Source organism: Miniopterus natalensis, chromosome 7 (genome assembly GCF_054644295.1).
Source record: "Miniopterus natalensis isolate mMinNat1 chromosome 7, mMinNat1.hap1, whole genome shotgun sequence".
Classification (NCBI taxonomy): Eukaryota; Metazoa; Chordata; class Mammalia; order Chiroptera; family Miniopteridae; genus Miniopterus; species Miniopterus natalensis.
This window is the reverse complement of record NC_142087.1, coordinates 16,823,338-16,849,861: the sequence shown is the minus strand read 5'-3', so window position 1 is coordinate 16,849,861 and position 26,524 is coordinate 16,823,338. Positions and strand designations below refer to the sequence as shown.

Sequence of the window (26,524 nt, the reverse complement as noted above, 5' to 3'; positions counted from 1 at the left end):
GGAGCACAAACTGAAGGCTAGAGATAGGGTGACTAGAGGGCCAAAAAGGTGCTCCTACTGACTGGGGATGAAACCTCCATTCGGGGCAGGGTGGAGCCAGGGTCCCCAGAGCGTAGTCCTCCCTCGGCGGAACTGCCAAGAGAATTCCATCTTTTCTCTTCAGCCCAGAGACTACTCAGGAAGTGCTCACCACTGTTCAGTGGGCAAGGTTTCCAAAGGCTCCTCCTCCAGTCCCTACAATCTGCTGTCCACATGTCTCTCATTAGTCCTCCAATTCTCACTGCGGTGCACATCCAGGCCTTGCTCAGGTTCCCCTGCTCACAAAGGGCCTAATTGCAGTTCAAGCCCTGAATCATCCCTCCTCTCTTACCACAACATCCAAAGAGAAGCTCTAAGATTCCCAAACGTCCAACATGGTTTCAAATCCATTTTGCCACATATTTGCTGTTACCAAACCTCCCCGGACCTCAAATTCCTCTTCTATAAAATGGGGTTATGTTACTTATCTCTCCTTTTTAAATTTAAAAAAAAAAACACGTATCTTTATTGATTTCAGAGAGAGGAAGGGAGAGAGAGAGTTGAAACATCAATGATAAGAGAGTGGTCACTGATCAGCTGCCTCCTGCACGCCCCCTACTGGGGATCGAGCCCACAACCCGGGCATGTGCCCTGACCGGGAGTCAAACTGTGATCTCCTGGATCCTAGGTCGATGCTCAACCACTGAGCCATGCCCGGCCAGGCTTAATTTTTAATTTAATTTTATTTTCAAACTATAAGAGAATATTTATTTATAAAATCACAAAGGGAGAAGTAATTCATAAAAGAAATGGGCTTAGGAAACAAGTTATAGAGGCAAAGGGAGGGCCTTTGTTACTTCTCTCACAGGGCTGTTACATGGAATAAATGAAATAATGGTCAAGTGTTTAGTATGGTTCTTGTGTAAGTGTGTACAATGCTTTTCAGTATGGTTCTTGATGAGTTGTTGCTTAAGTTTTGTGCCATCTCTCCCCATAATCTTTCTAGGGGCTGGGACTTTGAGAGGGCTTTCCCTGGTAACCATACAAAGGGGCAGGTATCTTATAAATGTACCTGGAGAAGCTCCTTTTCCAGACCCAACACAAACATGGAGTTTTGCTGAGGTGTCTATATGGTTCTGCCTCTAGCCTGCTTTTGCTTAGCTGGGACTGCATAAGACAAGCACTCTAAAATGTTCCAACTTTATTTACAACCAGATTCCTGGCTCCTTTCACACCCAGCTCCTCAGCTTAACTCTGGGGGAGGAGCTGAATGAGCAGACACTTCTGCCAAGCCCAGGACTCAAGGAGACATGCAGGGTAGGCCCCTCACTTCTTCTGGGCTTGTGTCCTGGCCCGTTGAATCTTGTCTGCCGTGGGCCCATCTGTAGCTCCAGTGCAGTGGGACAATACAAGGCTCAGCTCTGCCTCATTCCGGCGCTCAATGGCCACGTCTGCAGCCTGAGCCACATCTCTGTGGTTTGAGCAGGAGGGAAGATGGTGTTGGGCTGACCAAGGACACAAACCATTGCCCCTTATCAGTCCACTGGCTCAGCCACCTAGCACCCACAGGGCTCTCAGCCAACGTACCCAACGAGAAGCAAGGCCTTGACCTTCTGTTCGGGACCCACACGAGAGGCGTATTTCTTGGCCTCATATTTGTTATGTTGCTTCATGCAGATCTCCACAAAGGGCTTAGAGAAGAAGGGGATGGAGAGAGAAGATAAGACAGAGCCCTCTTGTCATCTCTCTTATGAAAAAAAGCCCATTGGACACATCTTTCCTGTATAATTTATATACCCTTCAATATCGATAATTCCCCCACTCCTGCCCCAACACACACCTGCAACAGGTGTGATCTCAACATTCTCAGGGCAGAAACAACCTAAACCGAAGACCTGTTAGAGCCTTGAGACCAATTATTTCCATGCATCCACTCCACCATCTATTGCTACCCTCTTACAGCAGGCATTTCCTGTCCTCTCAGGGCCTGTGCTTTCTCTCATGGCTGCTCCACCTACCCACCACACCTCTGAACTGCCTGCCACAGAAAACAAATCCCCTAAATATACTCCACTGCCTGGCAGATGTGCTTTCCCTGTCCCCCTCCCTCTCCTCCCTCCACTCAAAGAGGACTTTTACTTGGCATCTGCAGGCTGACTTGGGCCCATTCTCTCATGTACTTGGCCCATGAACACGTGTACAGAGGAAGCACCCACTAATTATTTTGGCTAGCTGAATACATGCATCAATAGGTCATCAGCCTATCTCTAGGCCTGGTCCTCTCCCCAGGACTACCCTCCCTGGTGGGAGGTAGAGGGAGGGCCCCTGCCTCACCAGGTAGCCAATGGGTGATTTCTTGCTCTTAGAAAACTTCTCTAGCTCCTCCCAGTCTTCCAGATCTGCCAGGGCAGTCAACTTCAGCCACCAGAGCCTGTAGGGAAGTTAGGCTTGGAGGTGCTACTGGAGGGGGAGGGATCCCAGGACCTACTCACAGCCTGAGCCTACCTCTTATCAGGGATGCGAAAGTCACGTGCCAGCTGCTCTGCACGCTTGTTGTGGCCACTGAGAATGAGGGTGGTGACTGTGTCATGTAGAGACAGGTCTAGGAACTGACCCCCCAGCTCATCTTCTAGGCGTCTCTGTAGCCGTAGGAGCCGCATTTGATCCTCTGTGGCCTAGGGACAGGAATAAGGCAGGATGGGGATGACAGGGAAAGGAGAGAAGACTGGGAGAGGAAGCAAGGAGGTTCTTAGAAAAGAGAAGACCAAACCTTGGCTGCAAACTCATTCTTGGCCTTGTAGAAGGCGTCGGCTGCTGTCTGCAGAGCTGCGACCCGCCCTTCGATACGCTGTAAGAGCAAGAAGGGAAGCCTGAGCTCATAGCTCAAGGGACCTCAGCCCTCCCCACCCAGGCTACAGTTTTCTCCCTGATCCCTGTGCCAAGGGTCACCAGGGCCAGCCTTACCCGTTGGGTGAACCAATCTGGTGTCCCTAGTGGGAAGGCTAGCTCCTCTGGGACCAACACTTATCCTGACCTCATGTCTTCTCACTCTCCCTCAACAGTGAGAACCAGATTGGGTGTGTACCAAATATGAGGTCTAGATACCCGGTGAAGTAACCAGACCAACAGCCCAGCCCACAGGCCCCACCCACTCTGTGGGCCTCAGACCTCCTCTGCAGCGTAGCTAGCTCGGATGTGGAAGCTGCCCAGCTCCTGGTGGTTGTCATCCTGATTGTAAAGGTCCTTCAGCGTCTCTAGCTCCTGATGCTTACAGAACTGGAGTCAAGGTAGGCAATCAGTCAGTAAGGACAACTCAGGGGCTCAGGAAGCTCCAGTCCTACTGCAGCCCACTACACATACCTGTCGGTACAAGCTGAGGGCCATCGGCTGGTTCCGAAGGGTCATGAAAAAATCTCCTCGGTTCAGCTCGTTCTTCAGGTGCAGCAATACGGTGAATACTATGGGACAATAGGTAGGATGAAGACTCCAGCCTGCCCCCTTGCTCAGCCCAGGGGCCCTGGCCTTGGCCTCACCCAAACCTTGCTCACCCAAGTCCGTGTCCCCACTCTCGATGGCCTTGTTCAGGGCCAGTTTGCTCCTCTTCATTTTTAGGAGAAGAGGTACCTGCTCCCCAGAGCGTGGTTCATACTCCAGCAGCTATGGGGTGGGGAGGAAGACACAGAAAAAATGAGCTGGCCTGGGGACCTCAACTGCCCATGTCAGAGTGTCTGGAAAGGGCTAGGCACCCACACCTTGATGGCCAGCTCTGTGCGACCACAGCCATAGGCCCGTGCAGCAATGTCAGAGTAGGAGACACCAGGCGTGTCCCCCAGCTTCTGATTAATGGCCCGAGCAACATCCTCGTCGGACACGTCCTTCTGTTGTACCTGCAGAGTGAAGGAGTGTCATATATACCTGGATTTCACCCCTAACCCCACCAGCCTTCGATCAGGACTTCAGCCCTACACATCCTATTTCCTACATCTCACCAGGGTCTGAAAGTGCCTAAATGCTCCTGGACCCTGTCCTATATCCTCACCTTGTAGCAGGCCCAGTGGGCCAGGATCCTGCTGACACCCTGCACTTCAGGAAGGCGCAGGTACTCGCATATCTGGATGGCCAGGGGGTAAAGCCTCCGTAACACAAGCCTGGCAGGCAAGGGGTAACGGGTACAGGGGTGAGGTGGGTTAGAAAGAGAGGGCAGAGTGGTCACTGTCTATAACTTTGGACTCCCAGATCCCAAAGAAATGGGTCAGGAGCACTGACCACAAGAAACCACCAGGGGCTGTAATGCCTGCCCACTTAGAGCCCTCCTCCCACACCCTTGGGCATGCTGTACCTGTCTAACAGCACCTGGATGGTGAGCTGCTTGTATCTGCATTTTACTTGGTTAAGGATCCAATTGGTGAATAAGTATTATTTGCCAAGGACCTTCAGACAGCATCTCTAAGCTCCTTTCCCTTCCCCTGCCACCCCTGGCTGTGAACACCCTTCTAATATACTTGGGGATACTGGCTATAGGTGAGGGGGATCCCAATGTGATAGTCCCGAATGGCATTCAGCACACGCAGGTCCTGACACATGCGCACGAAGCTGTCAGGTGGAAATCTATCGAGGAAACACTTTCCGAAGGAGGCAGCCTGAAAAGAGCCAGAGGGCAACAGAGGAGAGCTCCCCTCACTGCCAGCCCAACCCCGCCCAGTGCCCCTCCCACCAGCCATGTAGCCCAAGCCAACCCTGAGCAGACTCTTCTGCATGTCTGGCCGGTGCTCATGTCCCGCAGCCTCAATGCACTGCTGCACAGCCTGGGTCAGTTGCCCCAGCTCCTGGATCTCCCGCAGGTACTCATCTGCCTTCTGGCTCTCTTTCTGGGGAAAGGGGGGATGCCAGGGACACAGCATCATGAAGGAGAATACCCACATATCTGGCCCCCAGTCCCTCTGGGATGTGATTCAAATGAGCAGCAGAGGCTGGAACCCAAACCACCTCAGCCCACTCAGTCCACCCTAGGTGTTCACATATTCCTCACAATTTCCTGTGAGAGGCCCTGAGACCTCTTGATAGTAGCCCTGACTTGTGGCTGGGCTGGGGATAGTGGGGGCTCCCTGCCCCTTGCTAACACCACATGGAGGACCCCATGTCACTAAGGTCCTCCTGAGCTGGCCCTCTCCAGCCCAGCCTAGTGTCCTGCCTGTATCCCTCTCTTCATAGGTGGTACCTGGCTGTGTCCACCCATATCCAGGCAGAGGCAGAGGCAGGGGCAGGGGCAGGGGCAGGGGCAGGGGCAGGGGCAGGGGCAGGGGGCAGGGCCAATCAGGGGAAGGGGATAGAGAGCATCTTGGGGCCTGGGGAGAAGCCCAGGGCTTTACCTCATATTCCTTCTGGGCCTCTAACAGCAGTGCTCCAGGGGCCATTGAGGCAATTTTGAAGATCTCCTCACTGGCCACTGGGGAAGGGAGATGGTGAGTGGGGGAGGGGGCAGAGAACTCTCAGCTCTGCCTCAATGCCTCAATGCCCTGATCCTGCTCTGGGGCACCAGCCCACAGCAGCTGCAGTGCCAAAGTGCCCCTGTCCCAGGTTCCCTTACATGGTGCCCTTGTAAAGGCCTCACCTGGAACCTCATGCAGGAATTCATGGGTGCTGCGCGAGAAAATGCGGACCCCATCCAGCTCAGGTACCAGGTAGGAGTCCTCATCCAGCACAAACCTCAGTTTGGTTAAGGTTCGTAAGAACATCCAAAGATGGGATGGGGCAGGTGACCCCTTTCCCCTCTCCTCTCCCACCCCCACAGGTAGCCCTCCAAGGATACTGGATGCTTTCAGGTGCATCACCCACCACCATCAGCCGCTTCTCCCAGGCCACCACAACAGCCCTTTCCTTGCTGCGAGGACGGCTGCACCTGTGTACAGCACCACACAAACATGTAGGAGACATGGACGGGACGCAAGGCCCACAGCCAGGTCTCTCATATTGCTGCTTACATCACTTTGCCTTGGCACAGCCCTGAGCATGCCTCCTGCTCCCACTCCCCTTCCTCTGATTGGCCTGTCTGCTTTCATTTTACCCTGTACTGTCAGCTCCTGGGTGTATCTGAGGCCCACAGTGGGGCAGGGATTTCCCTCAAGTGTGCACTGGCAGAGAAGATATGATGAAAGCTCCCCTTGGTTTGGCCAGTAGACAGGATGAATCAAGGTGTCCCAAGAAACAAGGCTACTTCCACCCCAAACCCCAGCACAAGACTCCCATCCTCACCAGACCATCTGTTTCGGGGGGGCCCGGATGTTGCAGTTGAACTCACACAGCTTTTCCTGAAAGGATGCAGGGAAATGTCATGGTCCTGTCCCAGCACTCAGGTTAAAAAGCCCCTTCTCTACCCTAAACAGATCTCCCCTGGACAAGGCAAAGTGCCCCTGTGTTATCTCAGGATCAAACCTTGAGTGAAGCTGTCCCCATCCAGATATAGCCCGTGTCTGTGAAGAGTGCCAGGTGTCGGTAGGTGAAAGAGACAGCCATCTGCAGGAAGCTGCTCACTCCTGGGGCCAGGCCAGGGGGCGTCTGGGGCAGGGCCGGGAGACACCAGAGACACTAACTTCTCAGTGCTTCCCCACAGCCTTCCCCACCCCTCCATTTCACAGGCCCTCACCACTGTGGAACAGGCTGCATGGTCTAAGAGGTAAAGATCGGGTCCCACAGCCAGAAGAATGTGTGCCACTCGGTCCTGGCATAGTGTGGTCCAGCACGAGGGTGCATTCTGCAAACCTGTGGTCAGGGAAGAGGAAAACCTCAGGATGACCAGAGCCCACAGAGTCTGCCTCTGTGGATCCCACAGTCTGGAAGCACATCTATAGGCACTGAATGATTATCTCAGGGGTGTCAGTACTCACCTGGCACTTCTGGCATTCGGCGGAGTTTGAGGTCACCCACATTGGCACTGAGGGTGAAGCGGTGGGCCCCTGTGAGGATGGCCACTCCAGAACCAAATTCGGTATGGAAGATCCGGGCATCTAGAACCCGATTCTGGAGTACCTCCTGGGGAAAGGGGCAAGTGGAGAGGGGCCTTAAAAAAGCCACAGGGTCACAGACTCCATCCCTTTTTCCCAACTTCCTGTGGCCCCTACATTGCCCATACTGAAGTGTCTCCGGAAGTCACCATGAAGCCCGTAAACCAGTACTACACCATCTTCCTGCACGCAGAGGAGCTCCTCTTCAGCTGACCAGCCCAGGGATACCACTGGCCCACTCTTCCACTGTAGAGAGTAAGTTCATGAGACTGTCTTGGGACACAGAAGCCCTGCCCAGTCCCCAGCCCCAGGGCAGGCCGCAGGTGCTCACCAGCAGACTGGCCAGAGGCATGCCAGACGCAGAGTAGATCTCAAGTACCGGCCGTACACTTGCAGCCTTCTCCTTCTTCCAGGGGTTCCTCAGCAGTGCTGCAGTTTGAAAAGAGACCTCCTGTCCTAGCTCCCTAAGCCCAGCGCATATAAAGCAGCCTCATGAAGTAGCTCCTCATGCCCACCATATGAAGCAGGCCTCATGAGAACCAGAATTAAAAGCATCTCAATAGGGGTTTGAGAGGGGGGTGCGGAAGGGTGCCATATGCCAACAAGAACAATCCAACAATAGGACTCCTAGGAGTCAAGGACCATGAGTTCACCCCAAGGTCCCAGAGCATGCTGTGGCAGGGAGTGTCTTACCAATGGGGCCCCCGTAGGGTGCAGCGGCCACCAGGCAGTCCCTGAGTTCCTCCTTCAGGTCCCAGTCCATGCTGTACAGCTCATATTTCCTGCTCACACAGAGATGAACAGAGGTTAGCCTCCTTCTGCCCATGCATCCAGATGAAGTGAGCCCCAGAGGAACCCCTAAAACCTCTATTTGTTCTCCACAGGAAACTTGAGGAGGCCCCTCCAGTGGTGGGGAGGGAGGGTGATAACTAGAAACAGCTATATGCATGCTTAGGTGCAGCAGGCAAGGAAACAAGAGCTGTTGGCAGGGAAGGATGTGGTTCTTGGGGTAAGTATGCAAGGATGGCAGGAGTTTCTGGGACAGGCAGGCTGTGTGGCCAATATCCAGGGCAAAAACTGAGGTAGGACTAGGGTGGGGTGGCTGGTTTGAGCCTATATTAGCAGGAAATAAAACCCTCTCAGAGAGTCAGTCAGGGTAGAAAGCCTTTCTTCTGTTTGTTTTTTTAGAATAGTTTATTGACTTTTAGAGAGAGAGGAAGGAAGAGGGAGAGATAGAGAAACATCAATATGGGTGTATAACATCAATCAGATGCCTCCTGCACTCCCCCTACCGGGGATGGAGCCCAAAATCAGGGCATGTGCCCTTGACAGGGAATCCAACTGGCAACCTCCTGGTGCACAGGAGGACGTCCAACCAACTGAGCCACCTTAGCCAGGGCTATTTCTGGTTCTTAACACTGAATCAGGTAGTGGGCTTTATACCCAGGGGTCCAGCTCAACACTAGTTAATAAAAAACTCAGTTTTAGAGGCACCAAGTTAACAGTGCATGAAAGAAATCCAAGAGGAGCTCTTCAGTGAGTCCAGAGCTGAGAAGAGTCCTGGTTTAGAGATGTCAATCTTGTTAATGCTTGGCTTATGACAGGTAACTGAAATCACATGCTGGCACAAGATGACTGCAATCTGAGATGTGTGAGGAGAGAGTGTGTGCTGCATGAAAAGACAAAGTAGGAGGGGAGAAGGGGACAGGAAGGAGTAGGCACTATTCCAGGGTATCAAGAATAAAACGGTGGTTAAGGAGACTGTTTTAGCTGGTGTCATTTCAGGAGCCTTCCCATTAAAGATCAGAAAGATGCTCACCATTACCTTCTTTCTATTTGACATTCTTCTTGGGGTTCTAGCCAAAATTATTTAAGAAAACACACACAGAGCCCTGGCCGGTTTGGCTCTGTAGTTAGAGTGTTGGCCTGTGGATTGAAGGGTCTCAGGTTCAATTCCAGAGAAGGGCATGTACCTGGGCTGCAGGTTTGATCCCCGGCCTGGTCAGGGTGAGTGTGGGAGGCAACCAATTGATATGTCCCTCTCACATTGATGTTTCTCTCTGTCTCTCCACCTCCCTTCCATTCTCTAAAAAATCAATGGAAAAAATGTCCTTGGGTGAGGATTAACAACAACAACAACAAAAGAAAAAACACACACACAGAGGTTTCTATTTTGGAAAAGGAATGAGATTACTACTACTTACAAATAATGTGATTGTCTACTTAGAAAATCCAAACCAGTCTATGGAACAATGAAAGAGCTCAGTTGAATGAGCAACAGAAATCAATATATTTTCTATACCAATTAATTGTCTATATACTATAGCAAGAACCAATTAGAAATATAACTTTAAAAAGATCCTGATCATGACAGCAACAAAACTATAAGGTACCCAAAAATAGACATAACAAAAATTTTTACAAAATCAAATCAAAGTTTACTCAAGGATATAGAAGACATAGAAAAATATTCCAGCCTGGCCGGGCATGGCTCAGCAGTGAGCATTGACCTAGGATTCAGGCGAATCACAGTTCAACTCCCAGTCAGGGCACATGCCTGGGTTGCGGGCTCCATCCCCAGTTGGGGGGCATGCAGGGGGCAGCCGATCAATGACTCTCATCATTGATGTTTCTCTCTCTCTCTCTCCCTCTCCTTTCCTCTCTCTGAAATCAATAAAGATATATTTAAAAAGAAAAAATAAAGAAAAATATTCCAAAATGATCTATAAGTGCACAAGAATTCCAATAAAAATCACTCTCAATTTTTTTGGGGGAAGGGAAGCACAAACTGACTCTACAGTTTGTCTGGAGGGGAAAAGATCATCAGAAAGAGAATACTGGAAGATATATAAGAACATCTGAAAATATGAGAACATGCATATCAGATATCAAGTATACTACATAAAACTCAAGTTAATCAAAACTGTTGTTTTGGGCCTGGCCAGCATGGCTCAGCGGTTGAGCATCGACCTATGATCCAGGAGACTGCAGTTTGATTAGTGGTTCGATTCCTGGTCAGGGCACATGCCCACGTTGTGGGCTCGATCCCCGGTGGGGGTCATGCAGGAGGCAGCCAATCAATGACTCTCCTGACTGATGTTTCTATCCTCTCTCTCCCTTTCCCTCCCTCTCTCTGAAATCAATAAAGACATATTAAAAACAACCCCCCCCCCCAAACCTGTTGTTTTGGCACACGAGTAAAAAAATAGATTAATGGAAGAGAACAGAATAAAAAAAAAGACCTGGGAATTGAACATGTAATAAAGATGGCATTTGCACCCATGTAATAAAATGGGTGCAAATTGATACTTAAAATAAGACAATGGCTCATATGGAAAAAATCACAATAAACACTATTTCATTACTTAATTTCTACAATAAAATATTTTCCAAATGGAATTCAAAATTTAAATGTTAAAAAAAATAAGGCCACAAGAGAAAAAGATCATGGATATTTTAAATCTCAAAGTAGAAACAATTTCTAAGCATGATATAAAACTCAGAAGCGTCATTGAAAAAGACCAACAAATAAAAACTAAGAACTTCTGTATACTTCTACATAAAAGGCGGTAAAACCAACGCATATTTATACTTGCTTCCATTTGAAAAAAGAAACTTTTGCAAGATTTACGAGAATCTAGTAACAGTGGTTACTTGTAGGTGAGGGGTAGAATCAGTTGAATAAGAGCAGGGATTGAGACTTTGAGTTTTTAAACAGTAACACTTACTTAGTTTTTAAGTAAGTTTTTTTTATTTAATGATGCTTTTAGAGAGGAAGGGAGAGAAAGAAACATCGATTTGTTGTTCCACTCATTTATGTATTCATTGGCTAATTTTGTGTGTGTGTGTGTGTGTGTGTGTATACATATATTAATCCTCACCCAAGGAGTGAGGATATTTGTTCCATTAATTTTTAGAGAGTGGAAGGGAGGGGGGAGGGGAAGGGGGCACAGAGAAAGAGAGAGAAACATCAATGTGAGAGACTCATCGATTGGTTGCCTCCTGCAAGCACCCCAACCAGGAGAGGGGCTCCAACTTGCAACCCAGGTACAGGCTCCTGACCACAATCAAACCCAAGACACTCCTGTGCACAGGCCAAGGCTCTAACCACAGGGCCATTGGCTGATTCTTGTATGTGCCCTGACCAGGGGTTGAGCTCACAACCTTAGTGTATGGGGCTGATGCTCTATCCAACTGAGCTACTTGGCAGGGCCAATAGTTATTTGTTGAAATAATTAACATTAAAACACTTTTATGGCTGGCCGGTGTTGCTTAGTGGTTGAGCGTCGAGCTATGAACCAGGAGGTTAACAGTTCAATTCCTGGTCAGGGTATATACCCGTTTCAGGCTCGATCCTCAGTATGGAGTGTGCAGGAGGCAGTCAGTCGATCATCATTGATGTTTCTGTCTCTCCCTCTCCCTTCTTCTCTCTGAAATCAATAAAAACATTAAAAAAAACACACAAAAAATCTCCCACTTTTATACATTTAAAAATTCACTAAAAAATAAAGCAGGAAGACAAACTATGAAGAGGGAAAAATGTTTGTGACAAATGTGAAAAAGAGGTATTTTCTTAAAAATACAAAAGGCTCTCCTGCTAGTTTAGCCCCGGGCCAATAGAACCTCAGCTTTGACTGGGCCTAAACTCAAGTAGCTTAACAAGGCCATGTAATTACTCTTGTTTTGCTAGAAAATACATCAGCTAAAAGAAACAAAAATACAAAAGACTCTAATTAATATTTATTTATTTTTTACTGAATTTATTGGGATGACATTAATAAAATTACACAGGTTTCAGGTATACAATTTTACAACACATCATCTGTATGTAGTAGTATATTCACCATGCCAAGTCAAGTTTCCTTCTATCACCATTTATCACCTAATTAATTTTTAAAAATGAAAATAAAACTAAAGGAAAGATAGTCTAAGGCCACATCAGACAACTTTACATGAAAATATTTTAAAAACATAAAAATCTTGAGAAAATATAATCTAATATTTTTATAATGTGAACTATGGAAGAGCCTTTTAGAGCAAGACACAAAACTCAGACAATATCAAGGAAATGATTTTATTACATAAAATAGCTATTCAACTTTTAAATTGTGCACCTTCTGAGTTAGCAGTTTCCTTCCAAGAGCCTAACTCAGAAAACTACTTGCTCAAATGCACAAAGGTACGAATTCACTGCAACATTTTAAAAATAGTTTCAGAAGATGTCCACCAAAACAGGACTGGTTAAATAAACTATGATATGCCCATTCTGGGCAATACCATGTGGCCATTAATAAGGTGACTCTGGCCCCAGCAGGTGTTGCTCAGTGCTTAGAGCACTGGCCTGCCCACCAGAGGGTCTCAGGTTCGATTCCTGGTCAAAGGCATGTACCTGGGTTACAGGTTCGATCACCGGCCCTGGTCGGCCCTGGACAGAGCACTTGCAGGAGGCAACCAATCATGTGTCTTTCACATCAATATTTCTCTTTCTCTCTTCTTCTCTCCCCTTCCCCCTTCCACTCCTAAAAAGCAATGGAAAAAATATCCTTAGGTAAGGATTAAAGAAAACAAAACAAAAAACAAAAGGTGGCTCTGTGTATACTGACATGAAATTATCTCTAAGACATATTGTTAAATTAAAAAATGTAAGCTGCAGCTCAGTATGAACCATATGAACTCATTTATGTAATAAAAAACTGAGCACATACTTTTGACAAGCATATTTACATATAATCACAGGAATGTATATAAATACATAGAGAAAATGCTCAGAGGCCTCCACACTAAGCCAGACAATGGCTGGTGGGTGATGAGCAGGGGAGGGAGGTAGGGGGACTTCCAATTTGTAGGCTACATATTGTTGTATTATTTCAATTTTTATAGCCCCATATGCATTTTTGACATTTTGTTACTAAAATTATGGGTAAAAATCTGATGGGAAAATAGAGATTCACACAGACCTAGCATGCCAGTTATCAATTCATTGCCACTCAGTTCCAAATTCATCCTTCAATATGTGTTGTGTTTAAGGGACAGCATCACTTTAAACATTTTTCCTTCACAATGAGAATGATGTTAAGCTTTCTCAGTAGAGGGTGCAGGAGGGATGCTGAATGAGGAAGGGGCTCTCCTGCTGCTTCCTGCAGAGCTTAGCCAGCAGCTAGGGTATGAGGACATCGGGTGGTGACCTGCCCCCGCCATGCAACAACCTAGAAGGCTTGCCCAGACTGGTGATCACCTTCCAACAGCTCCCTGTACAGACACCCCATTCCAGGCCTCCTGGCCACACCAGGCTTTACTTCCTCTGCATGCCAAGATACCTGGCCACTGGCTGCCCTGGCTGCCCACTTGAGTGTTTCCACTGACCCCCTCTGCACACCCATGCTCCCAGCTACTGGTTGTGGCTCACCTTACAGACACTGTGTGCTCCAAGCTGCCTGCCAGCACCAGCTACCCCACTCCCCTTGCACACCCACAGCCCTGACCACCAGCTGTAGCTCACCTGTGCTCCCCTAACCCCTGAACCCCAGAGGGTTGCTTCTTGCTTTCCCAAGAACTGTGGACCCGCTAGGGGTAGGCAAAGCAGTGAACTTCTCTGCCATCTAGTAGTCTGCAACTATACAGGGTGAGGCAAAAGTAGGTTTGCAGTCGTGAGTACGGAAAACAGAATTTATTCCTGTATCATTACTTATTATTATATTATTTTCCATATGAATGACTGTAAAACTACTTTTTTTTTTTTTATCCTCACCCCAGGATATTTTTTCCATTGCTTCTTAGGGAGAAAAAAAGGGAGAGAGAAACATCAATGTGAGAGAGACACACTGATTGGTTGCCTCCTGCACATGCCCCTACCATGGCCAGGGATCGAGCCTGCAACCGAGGTACGTGCCCTTGACCAGAATTGAAACCAAGACCCTTCAGTCTGCGGGCCGACACTCTAACCACTGAACCAAACCAGGTAGGCAACTGTAAACCCACTTTTGCCCTACCCTGTATTTTCTCCAAGGAGGTCTGAACCCCAGCCTGAGGAAAGGGACCCCCCTTCTAAATTTCTCATTTCTTGGGTACTCTCTCTAGGCTACCGTATAACATTTTCTTATATCTTTACTGTTTTATCACAGTTTAATAATTCTTTATATTTATTAAACTTTCCCAGTTTGTCTCTTGACTGGCCCAGGCTGATTACAGACTTGGCTCTGAGAGTGGTCCCAAGAGACAGACCCCTAAAGATGGGATTTGAGGATTAGTTTGGTCATGTGCTTAAAGCTTGGGTACAGTGCTGAGCTCCCTGCCAATGGGAAACTGATGTTAGTAATCCATTACATGCAGTGACATCACAATTAATCAAGACTGCAGTTTTCTGTAGTGAAATGCCAAGTCAAACATGTGCTTTGGGAGTAACTTCTGGGCTTGACTGTATGGCAGTAATGATGATTATAAGGGCTGTGGTGTGGATGGATTATTTTGAGTGCACTTGAACATTTACAAAGAGAAAATGACTAGCTTGGGTCGGTTAACTTTCAGCTCAAGTCATAGTATGAGCAGAAAGTGTCTAGAATAGCCCTAAAAGAATCTTGTATTTATTGCAGCCACACAGCTGCTACTGCTGAAAATCAAAAGCAAAATTTAATTATGTGGGTTGTTAAATTATAACCAGTTGAATTCACCAACATGACATTTCTCATGTGAAATTTAGAGCACTGATCAGGAAAGAAAGGAATCCTGAAAACTAGAAGGAAGATACCTGGTTAGACCCAGATGAGACAATCCTGAACCCCCAATTCATTCTGAGCTTTCCTTACCAGTAGAAGTAGCTTGCACTCATGTCTGAGGAGACTTACCTTCCTCTGCTTGAAAACCTTGTGATTACCTCAATTGGGGAAGAAGTCTTGGGAGCCTCCCTCCCCAAGGCTACCCTAGCTAACACTACTGCTCCATGGTTAACCCGTCAACAGCAGAGACCAATACATGGTCCCAATATGGTACCATTCCCAGGGGGACCAAACTGCAAGTTGATTACACTGGTCCTCTTCCATCATGAAGGGGGCAATGATTTGTCCTCACTGGAATACAGACACATTATGGATGTGGATTTTTCTTCCCTACCTATAATGCCTTTGCCAGCACCCACCATCTGTGGAATTACAGAATGCCTTATCTAATGGTGTGACATTCTGCAAAGCATTACATCTAATCAAGGACCTCATTTCACAAAAAAGAAAGTGCAGCAGTGGGCTCAAGTCCATGGAATCAATTAGTCTTACCATATATCCCATTACCCAGAAGAGGCTGGACTAAACTCACTGACAACTCAGTTATAGCACCAACTGGGAGACAGTATCCTAAAAGGATGGAGCTCTATTTTACAGGATGCAGCTTGTGCTTTGCATCAGAGACTATTACATGGTGTTTCCTCCAGAGTCAGAATACCTGGGACCCAGAATCAAGGGGTAGAAGTGAGAGTAGCTCTTATTATTACACCTAATGACTCTTACAAAAATATTGCTTCCAGTTCAGGTAACTTTGAGATCTATTGGTTAGGTGAGGTTAGTCTCCACAGGGAGAATGTTTCCACCATGAGATACAGTAACAGATTCACTGAACTGGAATACTGAGGGCCATCTTGCCACTTTGGGCTCCTTATGCCACCTAACCAACAGGCATAAGAAAATGGGGTTCATTTACTGGCTGAAGTGACTATCCTGATTACCAAGGGGAAATTGAGTTGCTGCTACATAATGGAGGCAAGAAGGACTATGTCTAATACCCAGGGGGTCCTCTGAGGCACCTTTTAGTACTTCTGTACCTAACTGTAAATGTTAATGAAAAACCTCAGCAACCAAAAGAGCAGAATGACCGAGAAATGAAGGTTTGGGTCACTCCATTATGTAAGGAGCCCAGAGCAGTGGAGGTTCTGGTTGAGGACAATTGAAGGAAGCCATAGATATCAACTACAATCTGATGACCAATTATAGAAATGAAGACTATAGTCACTTTGCATATTTTCTTCATGCTTGTTACATGTGTGTGTTTATATGTATACACTAGCCATTATCTTCTCTCTCCTTCTCATTTTTATTTATACACAAATAACTGCAGGTTAACTTTACAATTTAACTTTTGGGTAACAGAATGGATATTCAATGGGACTGAAGGAGAAATTAATAGAGTGATAGATATGACTGTTAAGACTATATGTCTTCTCAATTTGGGAAAGAATATTTACTTGTAAGGATAGTGGTAGCTTCTTAAGCAGAAATATAGACTTGTTTTGTTGTTATAAGGGAGTTCAAAAGTGTGCAGAGGGTGCATATGGAGATGAGTAATCAAAGTGTAGACTGTGCCAGTTATCAATTTATTGTCTGTCAACTCCAAATTCACCCTTCAATATGTGCTCCACAGTGAGCTAGATGTTAGCCTTTCTCAGTAGAGGGCAGTGTAGGAACACTGCACAAGGAAGGGGCTCTCTGGCTATTTACAGCAGCAAGGTCAGCCAGCACCGGGGGTATGAGGACACCTGGTGATGCTCTGCCCAACATGCACCCACAACACACAATCCTTTGATGACCTCACAGGCTTGGCCTAGACTGGTGTCCATCTTCCTGTGGCTCTCTCCACACAGACACTGCATGCTCCAGGTCTCCCACTCACATTGGTGCTTCTAACCCCTGTGCAAACCCATGAACCAGGCCACCAGCTATGGCTGATCTGTGCCCCATTTGTGCCCAGGAGGGCTGCTTCCTGCTTGCCCAGTAACTGTGGACCAGCTCTGGCCCAGGCAAACCAGCAAACTTCACCACCCAGTAGGCTGCAACTATACCTCTTCCATCAAGGTTGGAACATCAGCTTGAGGAGGATACCCCCACTCCCTTCTAAGTTTGTCCATCCTTTCTCCTCAGCCCTATAGGACAGAGTTTTATTTTATTTTATAGTTACTTTGTCACAGTGTAAGAGTTGTTTATATGAAACTTCACCTATTTCATCACTCTATGGTCTCTGTCTCGTGATTAAACTCATACTGATGGAACCAGTGCAGCATCCCAATGAAGGATGTGGACATCACCATCCTAACCCCCTTGTTAATGTCCCTCATAGCAGACAACACAATGTAATGGTGACTCCAGATGTGATGCAGCACAAGCACCATGTCATTGCCTACAAAGCATTTCTGCCAAAAATGTTCAACCAGAATCTAATCACGTCTTTAGATCTAACAGTTACAGGAAATACAGGCTATGACACAGAAAAAAGTTAAAAGGCTCCACAAGGAAGCAATGGGACAAATTCAGAAAATCACTTGGTCTCTTTTCTTAAAATTTAATTTTTAGTTATTGATTTGAGCGAGAGAGGGAAAGAGAGAGAAAGAGAAACATTGATTTGTTTCAGTCACAAAAGAGCAAATACTGTGTGATTCCACTTATATGACCTATCTAGAGTAATCAAACATACACACACCTGCAAATACAATCACATCAATCCTTTCATTAAGACCCTTTATTTAGGCTTCCTACTACTCTTCAAATAAAGGTGGCCTATAAGGTCCTGCAGGGTGTGGCCCCTAAGAGAAAGGCATTAACCTCATCTCGTCTGCCCCCATCCCTGCCTTTGGCACTCCAGCCACTTTGGCTCTCTTTATTCAGGTCACTGAGAGTGCCCCAGTCTCTCCTGCCTCAGGACCTTTGTATATGCTATTCCCTATCCCACTCCCTGCACCAATGTCTAATTATCCCCTGGATGAGTTCTGGTTTCCTTCAGAAAGCCTTCTGTACTTTTAACTCACCAGGCTGTTATATGCTGTCTTAGGACACTATACCTCTTCTTTATAGTGATTATTATCAAACAAATACTGGGTCATCAGTGCTTATCAACAGTCTCCCGGGCTGGCTGTAAGTTCTATGAGAACAGACAGGGTCCATGTCTTCTTATTGGTTGATATACATTCAGCCTGGCAAAGGTTTGAGCAAAATTAATTAATAAGGTTATCCCAAATTGGGTTTTTAGGATAAAAAACAGCTAAAATTCTGAAGCCCGATAAGAACTGGTCACCATTCACTCTCCTTGACTTCCCCAATTAGTTAGTTTTCCAGAACACTACCTCCAATGAAAAAGAATCCTGTCCTGTAGATAGGACTCAAAATGCACTGTCTGCCACCTGTTTATCATCCATTCACTTTACTTGAACATGTATTAAGTCCTGGCATAAGGCTATACATAAATACAAATAACACCAAGTATCTGCACTTAAAACATTTCCACTCTAGTAGAAAAGCGAGGACATGCTATTTTATTTTCCTGTTAAAAACCAACAAACCTAGGCTTTATTTAGCACAGGCTCTAGAATAAAGCTGAGTTTAAATCCTCACTCCACTACTTACTAGCTGTGAACCTCATCACCTAACCTCTCTGCACCTCAGTTTCCTCATCAGTAAGATGGGTTTAATAATGGTCCCTACTTTGTGGGGTTGTGAGACTTAAGTTAATACAGGTAAAGTACTTAGCAAAGTGTGAAGTATACAGATAGGCACAACACCTGTTAGCAAAAATAACACATGCTCCACAGCAAGGCTTAGACTTCTACTCCTTTCTGGCACTACAGCAACAAAAGTAAATATAAGTAGGGGAACTATGCAGGTTAACACATTCATTTAAAACTTTATTGGTGTATCAACAAAGCTAAAACTTCATATCATAAACAGGAGTTCTGTAGTAATGAGGTCATCAGTTTTAGTACTCTCATTTAATAAGCTTGTGAAGGCAACATGTATTTATAAAAGTAATACAAGTCAGTATTTTCAAAAGTGTACGCTGTGTTGTATACACTAAGTTACATGCCAAATGACATCCCTTTTCCACAAAAACAGTTAATATCATTCTTATTTCCTAGTGACTTTACTGATTTTGACTAAACTTTTGCAATTTTTTCCCATAGTGTATAAACATATTTATGAGAGGTAAGAATTAGAAATAGCCCTAGCTGGTTTGGCTCAGTGGTTAGAGGGTCAGCCTGTGGACTGAAGGGTTCCAGGCTCAATTCCAGCCCAGGGCACGTGCGCCTCGGTTGCAGGCTAGATCCAGGGGGCTCGTGCAGGAGACAACCAATGGATGTCTCTCTCACATAGATGTTTCTCTCTCTCTCCCCCTTCCACTCTCTCTGAAAAGCAATGGAAAAAATATCCTCAGGTATGGATTAAAAAAGAAAAATCAGAAGTAAACAACAAATACAATAGAGCTCTAAAAATTGCCACAAGGCATTTGTCCCTCTTAAGGGCAAAATGGTGTCTTCTATTGAAATAAGACCCCAATGAGATGTCTTTGTGATCTTTAGTTGCAATGAAAATAAAGTGTTTTTTAAAAACTTTATTGGGCAACTGCTTACTACATAGCAGGCACTGTTCTAAATATGCACTGGAGAGAATGAAATGCAAGAAATACACTGTCAGCCCTCAAGGAACTTGGCTTAGCATAAGAAACCTACCATACAAACCTACTGTGCCATACATAACAGACCCTGGCGCTGGGCCCAAAGGAAAGGCAGCTGTCTCTACTGTGTTGGATCAGGGAAGATTTCAGAAAGGACCCTTGAACTAAATCCTAAAGGATGAGCAAGAATATCCAGATAAATAATGAAGGAAATGGCAGTACCCACAGAAGGAACTGCAGGCTGGTGCAAACACAGGGAGCCATGAAACACTGTGGTATATTGGGGTCCTGTTCTGTGTAACTGAACACAAAATTTGGGTACAAGAGGGGCAAATGAAGTTGCAGAGATAAACAGGAGCTGACTCATATATCAAACAGGAGTAGTTTGTACCAGGGTAATGATGTAATCAGTTTACACTTTAGAAAAATTAGTAGTTTACGGCTCTACGAATCCCATGGGAGGGCTGCCCTAGCTAGGGGTGCTCACTCGTGCAGCCCCTGGGCTCACTGGCGACTCGTCCCCCTTCGCCCAGGCTTGGTCAGCACTGCTACCCCGCCCGCCGTGCGACCCTGCCCCGCTCCGAGACCCGCACATCCGGGCAGGAGACCGGGCACTCGTGTCACCAGTGGGCGGCCTCCTTCAACATGATGTGAGCATCATTCCGGAGGCTGACAGACCTAGGCTTCAGCGTCCGGCTCTGCCCCTACTTGTGTGGCCATTACGTTTGCCTCAGTTTCCGTAGGTTAAGCGGCAGACGCCGGGGGGCAGAGCCGGCGAGGGGCGGACCCCAGCGCCCAGAGTGACGGGGTGGCGCGTTGCCGGCTCCGCCCCGAGACTGGAGCCGGCGGGAGAGCGGGGTAAGCCAGGCCGTGGGCGGAAGGGCGGGGCGGCTCACCGGTAAAAGGCAGAGTCCCCGAGCGGGTTCCAGTTCGCGGTGTAGCAGTCCATGGCTGGGGCAGGGGGCTGCTGGGCAGCGCTGAAGGGACACCCTCCTAGCGCGGGCTCCAGGCCGGCACTTCCGCTTCCGCCCTCCTGGATCACGTGGTGAGCCGCCGCCGCTGCCATCGGCGCTCTGGGCGGCTGCACTCAGCCGCCGCCGCGCCCCCGCCCACACCCGGGCCTAGTGCCCGCCTCAGTGAGCCCGGCCCGGGCTCTCGCCCGGACACCGAAGCCAGCCCCGCCTCCTTCCTGTCCCCTCGGGCGTGAGGGTAGCACAGGGCGGGACATGGGTGACCGGAAGTGGGAGCTATGAGCGTAGCCGCCCCGAGCGCCGAGGCCGGAGGCGCCGTCGGGGCCGCCGCGACGCACGCATGGAGAACTCTGGGCGCCGGGCTTCGCACCGACGGCTAACTGGGTCGCACGGGCTCTGCGGGGCGGGACTGTGCAGCACCCATCGACCGACCGCCCTGGGCGCGGGAACATGAGGCTAGTCCTGGAGCTCACCGCAGGCGAGGCGCGCAGCGCGCGGGCCTGCCCTGTTCGCGGGTGAACTGCTTGGAGCCCCGGGACTCGGTAATTGGCGCTAGCGGGCGCGCGCGCATGCGCGAGGCGGTGGCGGTGGCGGGCACGTGGCGGGGCGCTGGGCTGCGCCGGGCGGCGAGAGCCTCGGCGCTGGAGGACTGCGTGCCCCGCCACCCCCTGCCTCTGGTGCCCGCTGTGACCGAGGCGCGCGCCACCGTGGGCCCCACGCCGCCGCCACCATCGCTGCCGCCTGGTTTCTGTAGCCCTGAGCAGCTGGGGAGGGGCCGGCACTGGTCTGATTTATCCCGCGATGGGCCCTGGTGCAGATCAGCCCTGAGTTTCTGACCCCTGGCAACTAAGTGGCCTCTCTCTGCAGCCCATCGTAGTTCGTAGTCAGTCAACGGCAGCATGGTCTTCTGTCTGGAGAACAAGGAGCCACGCCACCCGCTGCGAAGCGCGATGGTCCACCTCCAGGCCTCGGAAGTCCAACAGTTGCTACACAACAAGTTTGTGGTCATCTTGGGGGACTCAAGTGAGTGCTCCTCTAGGATCACACTTCCCAGTCCCGCAGCTGCAGTCTGCTTTCTAAGCCTAGACACTTGGTCTCCATCTCTAACCTCCTTTCTGACCCGTAGTGTATTCCAGTCTAGTAGGTTTTCTCGTTTTATTTCCTTGTGCACCTTCCACAGGTGTCCTGACAGATGTAGCCTGTCAAGCTTTTCACACCATCCTTGCTTAGAGGTTTTTTTTCTCCCTGACATCTCCCATAATTTCCCTTATGAGAGTGGCAGATTGTGTTGTCTATCTCCCAGGTGACTTGGCTGACTTCTGCTAGGTGATGTTGGGTCACTGTATACTAAGTTGGGGTGATGCACAACTAGTAGGATCAGTGGCAGTGCCAGGACTTTTGAACCTTGCCTTTTCTCCTGCCTCAAAATTAACACTCCACAGGAGTGGTGTTGGGCAACTCCAGCCCTAGGAAGATGGGGAGCCTGGACTTGGGAGAAGCTGGGATGGGGTGAGGCCTGCCTTAGCTCCGTGATCTGTCTCCCTGCAGTTCAGCGAGCTGTGTACAAGGACCTGGTGCTCCTGCTCCAGAAAGACTCACTGCTCACAGCTGCCCAACTGAAAGCCAAGGTGAGGGAAGTTTGGTAGCAATGCCAGTGGGGGGGAGGCACAGGCCCTGGCCTGGCAGGGTTCTCCTCCCTGGCATGGGTCTGACCAGCTGGGGGGGCGGGCAGGGGGAACTGAGCTTTGAACAGGACCAGCTGGTGGCTGGGGGTCAGCTGGGCGAGCTGCACAATGGGACACAGTACCGGGAGGTCCGCCAGTTCTGCTCCGGTTCTGGCCACCACCTTGTGCGCTTCTACTTCCTCACCCGAGTTTACTCCGAGTACCTCGAGGGCGTCCTGGAAGAGCTGACATATGGGCCTACTCCGGACCTGGTGATCATCAACTCCTGCCTCTGGGATCTGTCCAGGTTGAGGCAAGGGGAGAGGGATATACTGGTTGGGGGGTGGAGATATGGCTCAGAGGCTCTCTACCTCTGTGCTCTTGCCCACCCTGTGTGCTGCCCAACAGGTATGGCCGCTGCTCAATGGAGAGCTACCGAGAGAACCTAGAGCGAGTATTTGTGCGCATGGACCAGGTGTTGCCAGACTCCTGCCTGCTGGTGTGGAACATGGCAATGCCCCTTGGGGAGCGTGTCACTGGGGGTTTCCTTCTGCCTGAGGCAAGTGACCAGCCCATCAGGATGAGGGAGGGGACAGTTGATTGGTAGAGGACCTTTCCTCCCCACCCTGCTTCATTCTGTGGCTCTGAGATGCTGCACTTTCTCTCAGCTCCAGCCCCTGGCGTGCTCTCTGCGGCGAGATGTGGTTGAAGGGAACTTCTATAGTGCTACTCTGGCTGGGGACCACTGCTTTGATGTCCTGGACCTCCACTTTCATTTCCGGCATGCAGTACGGCACCGGCACCGGGACGGTGTCCACTGGGACCAGCATGCCCACCGCCACCTCTCACACTTGCTTCTGACCCATGTGGCTGACGCCTGGGGCGTGGAGCTGCCGAAGCGTGACTACACCCTTGGTGAGCCCCATCATGAATGGGGAGGGTCGTGATAGCACATGAGAGGGCCCTCATAGCACAGGGTGCACAGACAAAACAGGACAGCTGTTCCAGGGGAATAGAGGCCCCTTAAGGACTGCTGTAGACCCTGAGTGCTTCTTTCTCACCCCCTGGGGAGGGTGAGATCACACAGCAACATTACAGTCAAGTTCTGGTTCTGTCTGGTCTAGCCATATAGTGCCCTCTGTACACAAGTGAGCTTATACAAGTATTGAGTACATAAGACAGCATGTCAAAAGATCCCTACCCTACAGATGAATAGGAAAGAAATTGGGGGTAATTTGAGCTAGGCATGGAAGTGAAGGATGGAAAGACAGAAAGGGAAGAATGGCAATCCAGGCAGTGTGGCAGAAGCAAAGACGCCCCTTGGCTGGTGCTGTCAGCCTCTCAGTTCCTGCCTGCTCACAAAGGGGGCATCATGGCTGATTGTTTCCACATCTGCTTCTTTGGATCACGTCCTCAAAGGGAAAATTTCCTGCCTCACTTCTTGACAAGTCATGAGTTCTTTTGCTTCCAGTGTCTAGCACGATTGCTGTGTGCACAGTATCTCCACAGGATAGTGTTTGATGAATTGGAGGCACAGATTGTATTAGAAAGCTGTTTGTTGCAGCACTGGAGAGGATGGTGGCACAGACAGGCCAGGAATGTCATAGAGGCAGACTTCTGGGACTTGACACCCGGGAATTGGATTATCAGGGAGGTGAATTAGGACTTTGATTCTATAATGGTCCAATTTCCTTGTTTTTTAGATGAGAGAACTGATCCCCAGCAAAGAAGGGATTCTTTAAAGATTGTAAGGCTAGATTGCAGTAGCTCATGTTTTCTGAATCCAGTTTGCAGCTACAGAAATTGGGGGCGTCAAAGGCAGAGTTGGGTGGGAGGCTGAGTTGGTGAGTTTGCTCAGGGCAGTTCTATTTGAGGTACTGTGGAAGTGTGGAGTAGATTTGGAATCAGTGGTGTTCACAGAGATGGAAACTAAAGGGCATGAGCGTGAACCGTGGAGACAGCAGAACAATGGCCACATTTTGGAGTTGGAAGGGATGAGTGTCTAATGGAGGAAATAAAAGGAGATGAGGGTAGAGGCACTTTCAGGGAGGACGAGGCTATTGGCAAGGTCATGTGACTATCAGGAAGAAAGGCATTTGTTAAATTTGCCAGGAAGTGGCTACATTTAGCCGGAAAAGTATTAAATGATTGGAGCAGGGTTAAAAGAGGCAGTGAGCAGTTGATGAGGGAATGGAAGTTGGGCATCATACTCTGTGGAAGTTTGAAAGGAGCCAGGGGACTCCTGGGAGAAGGAAGTGACAGGATCTTTATGTTTTTAAGAGAGAAGACTTATTAAACTTATTTACTGGTCTGCAGTTAGTTGCTCAGAGAGGGAAAAACTAAAGATACAGGAGCAGGGCAGACAAAGGGAGAAGACTCTGGAAGGGAGCATGAAGTCAGAAAAAGGCGGATCTACTGACTTTTGAGAAAGGCAAGAAACAAGGAACACACCTTGCGCTTGGCCTGAAATGAGAGGGAATGAGGAAAACTGGGTAGAAAGCAGAGGGTACTTCCTGCCTAGAGGAGGGAGTAGAGGTTTAGAAGTGTGGAGGGCTGGAATTCAGGGCATCCTGGCCTCCCAGGCCTACCTAAAACAATCATCCCATTCCTAGACCCGTGGATTGAGGACTGGCCAGAGCCGGATCATCTGTTCCAGGGGAGCCAGGGGCAGCCCCCAGACTTTGGGGAACAGCTGGCCTTGCCCCCACCCCCACCCTCTCCCTTGCCCCCTCCAATGCCTTTTCTCTACCCCCTTCCTCAGCCCTCCCCACCTCCCCTGTTCCCACCCCTGCCCCAGGATGCCCCTTTTTTCCCATGCCAGCCCTTCCCACCCCATGAATTCTTCAATTATAATACAACGGAAGACTTCTCAGTGCCACCCCACTTAGGTAGGTGCCTCTGCAGCCTCCCATCACACCTTTCCCAGCCTCTCCTCAAACCTTCCCCAGACTAGCCTCCTGTGTCCAGGCAGGCTGAGAGCAGTTGGATCACCCTTGTGCCCACCCCTCACCCCCATTGGGTTCAGTCACAGCTGGGTCTGGAACAACATCTGTAGACTCATTAATCAGCTCATTGATTGTCACAGTTTCCTGGTTTGGAAGTAGTATTGACATTTTGTACATGGGGAAACTGAAGCCCAAAGAAACTCACCCTGGAGGACCAGAGCACCTAAAGGCAGAGCTGGGCTCACCCTGGCTGGAAGCCCACTCTGATAAATGACTGGTTCTTTTGTAGGATGTGGCCCTGGAGTGAACTTTGTGCCTGGCCCACTGCCACCTCCAGTCTCTGGCCCTATCCCCCATGGTCAGCACCGGGGCCCGGCGGTCCACCGGGGGATGCCACGTTGTGTTCCCAGCAGCCCCTACCATGTGCCAAGGATGGGGGGCCCCTGCAGGCAGCGGCTCAGACACTCAGACAGACTGATCCACACATACAAACTGGACAGACGGCCTCCTGCCCATTCAGGGACATGGCCTGGGTAGACTGGATCTTGGGCTGGGGCTGGATGTGCCAATAGCCCTGCAAGGCCTGCCTGCCACCCCGGGTGCTGGGCCAGGGTATTGCTGTGCCTGGCATTGTTCTTGTCCATTGCTGTCACCAATAAAGGCATGGAAGAACAGAGTGGCATCTTCCTGTGTGAGGGAGCAGGTCTCTAAACCATGGCCTTAGGAGTTGGGGAGTCTGCCTCTGGGCCCTCTCCAGCTTTGGACCTTTCACCTCACCCTATTTAGAAAGCATTGAATGTGTCTTTCCTGCTGCCTCACACACACATTGTCGCCAAACACATATGTGCTTAACAAAGATCTAAGACCGGTTCCCTCTTGTCAGCAGCTCTCAGGGATTGGGAAATAGCAAGGGATGAGTTGAAGTTGTCAGTGTTTTGCTTTATTTAATTTTTATTTATTGTTTGATTTTAGAGAAAGGAAGAGAGAAACATCTATTTGTTTTACTTATGCATTCATTGGTTGATTTTTTTAAAAAAGTTTTTGTAATTGATTTTTTAGAGAGAGGAAGAGGGAAAGAGAGAAACATTGATGTGGGAGCACAACATTGATGGACTGCCTTCTGCATGCCCCCTACTGGGGATTGAGCCTGTAACCTGGACATGTGCTCTGACCAGGAATCGAACCAACCTCTTGGTGCACAGGATAGTGCTCAATTGGTTGATTCTTGTGTGTGCCCTGAGCAGGGATTGAACCTCCAGCCTTGGTGTATCAGGACAATGCTCTAACCAACTGAGCTGTCCAGCCAGGGCAAAATTTTCAACATTTTATATGGAATTTATGGCTCAGACTAATTCTCACCTATATCAGTGTCTCTCACTTATTCATGTGTACATTCAACATACATCTGTTCCTGGAGGTAGAAAGACACATACCTTACCTTGCACAGTTCTTGGCATATGGTGGACACTCACAAAGTGATTGGAAGTAATTAAGAAGCTCCCAAA

The 26,524-nt window shown here is 48.7% G+C and overlaps 2 protein-coding genes across 5 annotated transcripts; one reads left to right on the top strand and one right to left on the bottom strand.

Moving 5' to 3' along the window:
* Positions 1-512: 512 nt before the first annotated feature.
* On the bottom strand, positions 513-20,441 carry VPS16 (VPS16 core subunit of CORVET and HOPS complexes). 2 transcript variants are annotated; one of them, XM_016215806.2, is made up of 24 exons: positions 20,336-20,440; positions 7,713-7,801; positions 7,351-7,448; positions 7,137-7,265; positions 6,903-7,047; positions 6,662-6,777; positions 6,451-6,573; positions 6,271-6,326; positions 5,828-5,917; positions 5,630-5,724; positions 5,388-5,464; positions 4,755-4,886; positions 4,531-4,658; positions 4,358-4,393; positions 4,058-4,166; positions 3,771-3,905; positions 3,567-3,675; positions 3,379-3,476; positions 3,187-3,294; positions 2,789-2,866; positions 2,524-2,693; positions 2,353-2,449; positions 1,606-1,709; positions 513-1,489 (listed from the first exon to the last, which is right to left on the bottom strand). In XM_016215806.2, the coding sequence occupies exons 1-24, from the start codon at positions 20,386-20,388 to the stop codon at positions 1,345-1,347; spliced, it is 2,520 nt and encodes an 839-aa protein (XP_016071292.2). In that variant the 5' UTR covers positions 20,389-20,440; the 3' UTR covers positions 513-1,344. The 2 variants fall into 2 exon arrangements, with proteins under 2 accessions (XP_016071292.2, XP_016071293.2); XM_016215807.2 differs by lacking the exons at positions 513-1,489; positions 2,353-2,449 and having other exon boundaries at positions 1,611-1,709; positions 20,336-20,441.
* On the top strand, positions 20,416-25,691 carry PCED1A (PC-esterase domain containing 1A). 3 transcript variants are annotated; one of them, XM_087818835.1, is made up of 8 exons: positions 20,416-20,952; positions 21,278-21,433; positions 21,959-22,038; positions 22,143-22,387; positions 22,483-22,633; positions 22,743-22,989; positions 24,687-24,962; positions 25,309-25,691. In XM_087818835.1, the coding sequence occupies exons 2-8, from the start codon at positions 21,310-21,312 to the stop codon at positions 25,554-25,556; spliced, it is 1,371 nt and encodes a 456-aa protein (XP_087674961.1). In that variant the 5' UTR covers positions 20,416-20,952; positions 21,278-21,309; the 3' UTR covers positions 25,557-25,691. The 3 variants fall into 3 exon arrangements, with proteins under 3 accessions (XP_087674961.1, XP_087674962.1, XP_016071294.1); XM_087818836.1 differs by having other exon boundaries at positions 20,417-20,952; positions 22,143-22,381; XM_016215808.2 differs by lacking the exon at positions 24,687-24,962 and having other exon boundaries at positions 20,417-20,952.
* Positions 25,692-26,524: the final 833 nt, after the last annotated feature.